Below are 9,544 nucleotides of genomic sequence, written 5' to 3'. Positions count from 1 at the left end.
GGGGGGGGGGCAGAATTTTGATGATGGTAACCAGAACACTCATTGCAGTATTTAGGATAGAGAAGTCACCTTATTAGATATAGCAAGTTCTGCTCTCTGTTTCTGTTCTCCTCCCTCCTCTAGCTATCTTCAATCCGTTTCCCCTCTGGCCATGAATCCCTTAATAGGCATCTTGTAAATCCTTCCCTTCTGCCACACGGTTTCCTTCCCACCCCAGAGCCTGTGCTGCACAGTCACTGGTCCAGTACGTCCTTTCTGCCACAAAGGGATTCAGAGTTGTCAACAACGTTGTCATGAACCTCTAGTAAAAGAAGGCCCAGCCCATCAGCTAGATACTGAGTACTTCGTACCCTCAGATGGGCACTGCAGATATTCAAACAGGGCTCCTTGATCCCTCACCTAATATACAGTTTATAGATTACAGAAAACTCCATATTAAAATCATCAGATATTGAATAGACTTCTCCACAAATTTTCAGTGTGAGTGTGTGTGTGTGTGTGTGTGTGTGTGTGTGTGTGTGTGTAAAGGTGCTAATGTACCATTGGCTTTTGTGTTACTTATTTATGTCTGATTTAATAGTTAGAATGACAGCTATAAGATCTGTCCCTCCAATTGTGTGTTTGTATATGAATGCACACCTAATACATACTAGATATTTTCTATATCTGGTTACATGTATATAATGAATGCACCAACTCTCTTAAAGGATTTCTATTTAAATTGGCTTAGAAATAAATGAGCACCTACATAAAGTAAATGTTCACACATCTCACAGAAACAAGGAAAGGAAAAGATATTTTTCTAAAGTGCACCTTTTCATTACATCTCAAAATGAGGATGTGGAATGGTGGGTAGCTAGAGGGATACCAGTAAACATTTGAACTGGAGGTCATTGGCAAATACCTGGAAAAAATTGTACTTCTGGTTCCTGAAACTTGCTTGGAATGTGCCGTGAGTACAAGTAGGCAGCAGGGAATTCTTATTTGATTAGGGATGTAGATGTAGAACTTTCCAGTGGACTTCACTGTCGTTGGGGCCAGGAACGCATCCAACTTCCCTGATGTTAAGTTGAAGTAAACCAGGTATATGCAGCTTGGATGCAAGCCCCCTTGGTTAGAACAGTGCTTCTCAACTTGTGGGTCGTAACTCCTTTGGGGGCCACGTATCAAATATCCGGGAGGTCAGATATTTACTTAATGATTTGTAATAGCAAAATTACAGTTATAAAGTAACAATGAAGATAATTTTATGGTCAGGGGTCACCACCACATGGGAAACTGTATTAAAGGGTCATAGCATTAGGAAGGTTGAAAATCACTTGTTTAGTATCTTATAGAAGGCCTTTACTGTGTCCAACAGAATACCGTGTGCATGGGCTCTTGAACATCAAATGGCACATGTGTTCTGAGATGTGCTGTTACCTGGTGCTTTCTGTTGCATGTCCTTTCCACAAACTCAGGTGTCCTAGGGTCTGGGCTGCTGCTGTGGGTCCGGGTGGGTGCACCCTGACCCCAGCACCATTCTTCTGCTTCTCAACCATCTTGCTTTTACATACTATACCATATTACTAGGTATCTGAAAGTTATAATGTTGTATTAATTTCCAAGTATTATGTGTCTCTTTGGGGAGGTGTAATAGGTTGACGTGCGAGTTTCTATTAGTGATTCTTTTTTTTTTTTTTTAAACGGATGTTGTATAGCAGTTTCATCCTGGATTGAAACCTTGTATCCTGAAAAAAAAGCTCATTGACCAGATTCCCTAGGCCCCGCCCTCCCCAAGAGTATATAAATAGTAAAGACTGCTGTGCGTCACTCTCAGACCAGTGGAGCAGCCTGGAAAAGACCAGCAGAGCTGCTTAGACGGAGCAAAGAGCAGCTGAGCTGCGGGGAAGAGGTTCAGACTAACCGAGCCACCTGGAAAGACTCTGCAACCTGTTGAGCTGCCTGCAGGCCGTAGAGTGTGCGTTGGGTTTCTAGATTTTATGAGCCATCACTCAGGCTGAGATAGACTTTGGTGACGAAGCTGTCTTTGAGTCATCTCTGCTCCTGTAAGCAACCCCTCGCCCATATTCCTGTAAGTAACTCTCGCAAAACCCATTTGTTCACCAAGGTGGAGACGGGTATAACTGTTACTTTGGTCTGCGGTGGGCTCCCTTTCTGTGGTGAGTAAATGTGTGTTGCTTCCCTAGAAAAGGTCTGTTTCACAGTAGCAGCTGAGTGTAAAATGTTCTTAGGAGGCAAAATAAATAGGTAAAGCAGTAATCCAGGAGGGTAATATAACTGAGAATCAGACGCAGTCAGCAAGGGTCCTAAGATTCAGGCTTTGGGCCTGGGCACACACTTGCTATGTCACACTACTGACCACCTTCTCCTTGCCTCACAGCTGCCTGTTCTTTCTATTCCTTCTATGCTGTCTTACTTCTTTTCCTCCTTTCTTCCTTCTCGAAGGTAAGAATCCAAGGCGGTCCTGGCAGTAAGTGACTGCTTAGAAGGAGTTTGGTGGGATATACTTGGGTGGAGAGGAGATAATGTACACGGGACTCAATGTCTAATAAATTGAATATTCAAAGGTATTCTAAATGATTTTTTGAAGATTTTGAGCAGGAATACTTTTATGAGACTGGGACTGTACCACAACCTTTATACATAAAAACAACCTGAGGGAGGTCTTCTGTAATGTTTCAGTAGGTGAAGGAACTTGCTGCTAAGCCTAACGACCCAAGCTTGAGCTTGAGCTCTGGGGCGCGCGCACACACACACACACACACACACACACACACACACACACACACACACACTATGGTCCATAAAATAAATTATACACTTATAAAATAAATTCAGCAATTAAATTGTAAGCTACTCAGCTACTAGCTCTATGGTTATCTGACAAGGCTTTTTGTATTTGTGGACATTGGCTTTCATATTTGTAAGACAAGATATTTGCACTACAACTTTCTTGAGAATTTTACTAGCTGTCCTAATGTCACAAAGCTCTAGGATTCTACAACTGAAAGGAAGAAATAAAAAGTTGACACATGGAGGTGGGAGCTGGAGAGATGGCTAAATGTTTAAGAGCTAAATGTTTAATGTTGTTCTTTCAGAGGGTCAAAGTTCAGTTCCCATCATGCCACCTCAAGTGCTACACAATTACTTGTATATACGTCGAGCTTCAGGGGATCCAGTGCTCCCTGCAGTCATCCATAAGCACGCACGCATGCAGGCCTGCACACACACCCACCCACACACACACACACACACACACACACGCAAGCACACGCACACGCATACATACACACACGCACACACGCACACACACACAAAATGATCTCTTTTAAGGGTGGCATCAAGGTTTTTTTTTTTTCCTTCAGTGTCTTGTCCATCAGAATGTTACGCAAACTTGGCTCCAACACGCCACTTCTGTTGATGGACAGTAGTTAGTTGTGTTTTTAATGTCCTCACAGAAATTTAGGGAAAAAAGCAAACTGAGCTAACCATGTGCATATAATTCCCAGTTCTTACACTGTGCACCCAGTGAGATACAGAGACTAAAAGTTCTCCAGAAGTTCACTCGGACACCATGTGTTCAGTGTGAATTCTTGTTCTCATCCCCACTTGTATACCCACAACAGCTTGCTCTCTGCTACAGTCCCTTCCTTTGAAGGTTTTAATTAATTAATCAATTAATTAGTTTACATCCCAAACGCTGGCCCCCATCCGGGTCCTCTCCTTACAGAGTCCCTCCCCCACATTCCCTCCTCTTTTCCTCTGAGAAGGTGGGGCCCCGTGGGTATCCCCCCAATCAGGCACATTAAGTCTCTGCAGGGTTAGGCGTAGCCTCTGAAGGTTTTGATGGGCTTGGTTGAGTTCCAAGTTGGGGGATGCTCTGCACATGCGCATTGAACACATATCTCTATAGGGGTCATGGAACAGAAAGAGGACAGGCATGAGACTTGCTAAAAGCCCCTAGGCTGCAATTCCATTTCAATTCACACAACATTTGTGGAAGTAATGCCACCTCCCTTGCAGATTCCACCATGGCTCTCCAATCCCATCATGTGGAGCCCAGTTCCTACAAACTGGAGGAAAATGAGATCGAGGTGAGCCTTGATGCTGATGAAGCAGCAGAGGGAGGCAGCTTCGGAGAAGGTTCTCTAAATGGCTCAGACAAACTAAAGTACGAGGGCATCCCAGACAAGGATGATAGGATCTACGTTGGAGACGTGAAGTACATTGGTAATGACGTCAAAGATGAGTACCGTGGGAGCCACCAAGGGTCCGGAGATTCACAGCTGGAGGAGCAGAAGAACTTGGCTTCTCCCACAATCCCACAGTTCCGGCGCACAAGGCCACGGATCCAGTTGGGTCTCACGCCCAGGCAGCTGAGTGAACTGGAAGACTTTTTTGAAACTACTAAGTACCCGGATGTGATCACGAGGTATGTAGATTGTTTTAGGAACAATCCCAACTTCCATTTTTTAGAAAGTGACTTTTCCCTGACATGGTTCCTCATATGCTTTGAGCCCCAAGGCATGGGGACCTATGTGTTGCTGAATATAAGAAGGAGTTTCGGTGAGGTCAAAGGCAATATATTAATTCAGTGTTGATGTTTAGAAATTGGTTGGTGCCTCTCAATTTCTTCCTTCAGTTTTCTTTTTGTTTTTGTTTTTCCTTCTCCCCTTCCTTCTCTCTCCCCTCTTCCTCTTCATGATTCTCTCTGCCCCACGTCTTTTGTAATGGGAGTTTAACTCAAGACCGTGTGGTTTCTAAGCAACCCCTCTACTAGTATGCCATATCTCCCTTGTTTTAATTAATGTATTTATTTACTGTGGCGAGCTAGAGATAAATGAAAGCTACTCTAACATTTAAGAGCTCAGCATCTTTACATATTTATGCACTGGTATGTGACCTGTCTCCAGAAGTCTCTTCATCTTGCCAAGCTGAGATGCTGTCTCCCTCTAACAGCTTTACTTTCCCATCTTCTTTCCACAGAAGAAACCTCGCAAAGCACTTGTACCTGGCAGAATCCAGAGTGAAGGTCAGTAAATCCGAAAAGGCTTTGGGTAAAAGCACTTGACTTCAGGACATGGGCAATTTTCTTATAGCCATTATTAAAAGCGAGTGGAGGTATGGTGTGGGGGGTGTCCTTGACTGTTTTATAATTGCAAACAAACATTGAGTGTTAGAGTTTTCCAGAAAAGAAAATGGAATAGGCAGCCAGCAGCTTATAACCCTTTCCTTCTGCCAAAAACAGCATGATTGCTTAATTGAAAAAACAACAACAACAAAGAAAGCAGACTACTTATAATCTGTATGAAAGCATCAAATGACTAGACAGCATTGAATATTATAATTCTGTGTATATAGGAGGACATGAGTGTATATTGCTATATCTACAATGATTAATACTGGAGTCCTGGCATTCAGATCATTTTGGGACAGTTATGTGTAGGGTCATATAATGGAGCGCTAAGTGACTTTAGGGACACTAATTGATGGAGCAGGCAACACAGATGAAAAGCATTCAGTTGCATCAAATGTACACTTAGCTAAGAGTACAAATTAATTGAGACAAGGGAGAAATTCTACCAGGAAACACAGTTTTTCAACAACTAGCCTGTGTTCAGTTCAGCTAATAGTCATGTGGACAATTGTGGACAATAGGACTTAGAGAGTCCACATGGTTGACTCTCCACCTTTGTAAGTCCGTGGAAAGGTGATGCGGATAGTGGTGAGGCTAAGTTTTACTCTCCCCCCCCCGCCCCTGTTGGGTTGTGGCTAACTGAAAACATTGCCAAAATAGTCAAGTTAGTATTTGGAGATGCCTAGGGCTGATAACTTTGGAAATCTGTATTTAAATGACATAAAAAGAACGAAACAGAAGTAATTTCAGTTAATCTAATAAGTAGGACCTGATCACAGGAAACCACGCAAAGTCGAAATGCAGGCTAGGGCCGAGGACAGGACTCAGTGAATAGATCAATTGCCAGATGAGTCTGAGAACCTGAGTTGGGGTCCTTAGCACCTGGGCAAAAGCTTAGTAGGTGTGGCAGCTCACCTGCAATGGCAATCGGGAGGCAGAGACTGGGGATTCTCGGACGTTCTAGACCAGCTTAGTTGCTGAGCTTCGGTTCAGGGAAAGACCCTGCCACAGTAAACCATGCAGCGGCAGGCAATATAGGAAGATGCTTGATTTCAGTCTCAGTCCTGTGCAAGCACAAGGGTGCATTTGCCTATCGACATACATGCACACCACACACCAGCCACGAAAAAGTAAAGGCTGGAAAGCCACTGCCAAGTGAGTCTCTGGATAACTCGGAAGTTGCAAAGGTTCCCTTTCCTTCAGAGGAGACTGTGTTGAAGATGTAAGGTTTTGTGGAATTCGGGGAAAAACTGACTTCACTTGAACTCAGAGTTGTATTTTTCTTATTTTCAAATGAATCTCTTTTCTCCAGACAGTAAAGACTAATGTTTAGGTCATGGGATCAAAAGCTGAGGCTATGAGTCCCCCTCAAACACTGAATACTCCATGCCAAATCAGAAAAGAGAAAGGCAACACAACGTGCTATAGTGTTCACTTTGCTCAGGGTGCATCAGGACAGCCATGACATAAGCAGGCTGTACTACCTGCAGAAGATACTGCAGAACAGCATTCCCTCAGAGCAGGCCCCTGAGTGCTGGCATCCTGACACCACAAGTAGGATCTAGAGTAGGACCAGGCTCAGGTGGGAGACACTGGGAGGAAAAAGAGAGGCTTTCCCCAGGATGGAGAAACAGAGTGAGAGGAAAAGAAAAGCTGAACGAACGTGGGGGGCGGAGGGAATGTTCTCCCCTCTCTGAGCTCACAGGCCAGTATGCTGCAGCTGTGGAGAGACTGATGCACTGCAGCTCTGGAGGGAGCATGGCCACAGGACACTAGAGAGGAGAAAACACTCACCTGCTCCTGTTTGCACACTCTGCAGCGTGAACTTCCCGAAGCCTTCCTGTCTGATTTCCCTTTTCTTCTCACAAACATAATCCATGGGCTTTAAGAACCAAACGTGGGGAACTCTGGCCTAATGTGAGCTCACGTGAGTCAGGCACTGGGCTTTGGTTGAGTTCATGGAGGCATCCTGTTGGTAGGTTCGAGTCCCCCTCAGCAGGGCTTCTGTCCCCTGATCTTCTTTAAACTACAGACCCTCATAATAGAGGGTTCCAGACAGGGATTAAAAGTATGTGTAGTCGGGGTTGGGGATTTAGCTCAGTGGTAGAGCGCTTGCCTAGCAAGCGCAAGGCCCTGGGTTCGGTCCCCAGCTACGAAAAAAAAAGTATGTATAGTCACAAATGTGCAGTTTGAGAGCTTCCTAATGTAACAAATACATGGCACCCCATTCTCTAGGAGTCTGAGAAGATGGTGACGTCTAACAGGTGACTGTGACTGTTCATAGTCAATGTATTAAGGAGGAGGCAGTTTTGTTAACTGTTGTCCTCATTGTGGCAGATCACCTTTCTGAACGGAGGTTTAACCTTAAGGCTTTGAATATCCTGGTAAAATAACTGGGGCCAGGACGCCATGTCTTGCTGGGCAGGAAGTAGAGCATCAGTGTCTTCAAGTGGCAGTTCTTATCCAGCGCTGCCTTTGTCCTGAGACCAGAAAACTTAAGAGGGCACGGAGAATAGGGTGGGCAGAAGTTGCTTTCCCCTCTCCCTTCAACTTTCTGGAAGGAGGAGAGTGTCAAGATAAGTTAATGATTATCTGAATTGGCTTCATTATCCTAACCCTATAGGTGACAATGTCACAGCTCTTGGCTGGCCTCCCTTGCATGACCATCCTTGAATTCAGGAGTCTAAGGATTAGTGGTGCCTCAGGCACCCTCAAAGGCAGGCTTCCGTAAAAACCCTGTACATATAATGTAATGTAACCCCATGTGAGGAGCCACCAATGACAGTTGGGATCTAACTGCTTATGTGAGACATCACAAGTCCTTCGGTCAGGCTGCAAACAATTAGGGTATGGTTGTTGAAGTGTGTCAACTTCCTTCTTATTTTTGTCCTTTTCGTACAGAAAATAGATTTTGTTTCCTTAGAGTCATCAATCACCTCTGGCTCCTATAACATTTCTGCCTCCTCTTCTGCATGACTCCCTGAGCCCTGAGGTGAGGGCTTTGATGATGACATCCCACTTAGGACTCAGCACTCCAGTGCTGTTATTGGGGATGCTCACTCAGACAGTTTATGGATGATTGAAAGTATTTATTCCAGCCCTCCAACCCTGAGAGACCACAGCCAAGTATTCTGGCACCAAGGTGTAGCCCTGAGTGTCCAGAACTATGCCCTGGCATCTCACTCAGCAGTTGCAAGGGGGCTTTGCAGAAGTAAACACTTCAAAGAACAGCCATTTAGCTGGGGGTGGGGGCTCTGTAAAAACTGACAGTTTAACTGAAACAGAGATAAGTTAGGGAGGACATTCCTGATCCTTGGTTCCTAGAATAGAGTTGGATAATTTTCCAGGGGATTCCCCATCAAGGACAGCAAATGCTAGTTAAATCTGAAATGGTCTTAGCAAGAATATGAAAAGGGGGGAACATTTTTGTTGTATTGCCCTGACACAAAATCTCTCACTCTCAAGCACAAGGCCTGCACAGATTTGAACCAGACAAAACCCCAGCACCAACAGGGGAAGTGGACACAAAGTCCTACCCCCAACCAAGCAGTTATTTGCAATGTATACCTGCCGGGAGAGGAAATCAGTTTTCTCCAATGGAGTGACACTGGGTGTGTGAAGCATACTCTGGGGCAGGCTCTATGCCCAGGAATAGTTCTGGCTGATTCTTCACTTTCTGTGTTTTTGTTTGTTTGTTTGAGTTGCTTTGTTTTGGTATGTTTTTGTCATTTTTTATTTGATTTGATTTTCATTTTGCTTTGGTATTGTCTTATTTGAGAGAGGAGAATGAAGTTGGGTGGGTAAGAGGGTGTGAAGGATGTGGGAAGTGTTTAGAGAGGAACAATCATAATTATATTGTATAAAATAATTTTAAAGAAAGAAACAAAACTTAAAACAAAACTTAAAAAAAAAACCAAAAGCCAGTAGTTCTGTTCAATATGAAGGCTCACTGGCGTAAACACAGTGTGGGTTTTTTCCAGCTGCGATATTGACTGTTGAACTATACTAAAGCCAGCTCTTCCATTATGTCACTGCAGAGATGGTTTAAGAGAAGAAGAGCCAGATACAGGAAAGAACAGCAGACTCAAATGCTCAAGCGAGCATCTGCTGATAGGTAGAAGAATGCCATGCAACAAAGCTTTTGGAGGAGTCCTGAAGCATCTTCCTGTCCAGGCATCAGATGAAGGCACGTTAGGCACTAATACTCCCCACAGAATCTTATCCCTTCGGCAATAAAGAGACATGCATTCAATTTGTTTCATGTCCTTTCTAGGGGGTCAGTAAGTTGTGGATGTAAATCACAGAGAAAATACCATTTAAGCAGAAGGACAAAGAGAGACGACAACACAGAGTCATCTTCATTGCTGCACAAATCAGGAAAGTTTCTCAGGAGCTACAGATGTC

The 9,544-nt window shown here is 44.1% G+C and overlaps 1 protein-coding gene across 1 annotated transcript; it reads left to right on the top strand.

The window, feature by feature from the left end:
- Positions 1-1,930: 1,930 nt before the first annotated feature.
- Positions 1,931-9,350, top strand: Rhox12 (Rhox homeobox family member 12). The gene is made up of 4 exons (NM_001024901.1): positions 1,931-2,074; positions 4,027-4,435; positions 4,990-5,035; positions 9,178-9,350. The coding sequence occupies exons 2-4, from the start codon at positions 4,035-4,037 to the stop codon at positions 9,256-9,258; spliced, it is 528 nt and encodes a 175-aa protein (NP_001020072.1). The 5' UTR covers positions 1,931-2,074; positions 4,027-4,034; the 3' UTR covers positions 9,259-9,350.
- Positions 9,351-9,544: the final 194 nt, after the last annotated feature.

Source organism: Rattus norvegicus, chromosome X (genome assembly GCF_036323735.1).
Source record: "Rattus norvegicus strain BN/NHsdMcwi chromosome X, GRCr8, whole genome shotgun sequence".
Lineage (NCBI taxonomy): Eukaryota > Metazoa > Chordata > Mammalia > Rodentia > Muridae > Rattus > Rattus norvegicus.
This window is presented reverse-complemented; position numbering and strand designations above follow the sequence as displayed.

What these genes read in the sequence shown, in the direction of transcription:
- Rhox12 (NM_001024901.1), top strand. Translation starts at nt 4,035, where the DNA reads ATGGCTCTCCAATCCCATCATGTGGAGCCCAGTTCCTACAAACTGGAG. An exon ending in TACCCGGATGTGATCACGAG is followed by an intron (nt 4,436 to 4,989) that starts GTATGTAGATTG and finishes TTCTTTCCACAG; the next exon opens with AAGAAACCTCGCAAAGCACT. An exon ending in TGGCAGAATCCAGAGTGAAG is followed by an intron (nt 5,036 to 9,177) that starts GTCAGTAAATCC and finishes ATGTCACTGCAG; the next exon opens with AGATGGTTTAAGAGAAGAAG.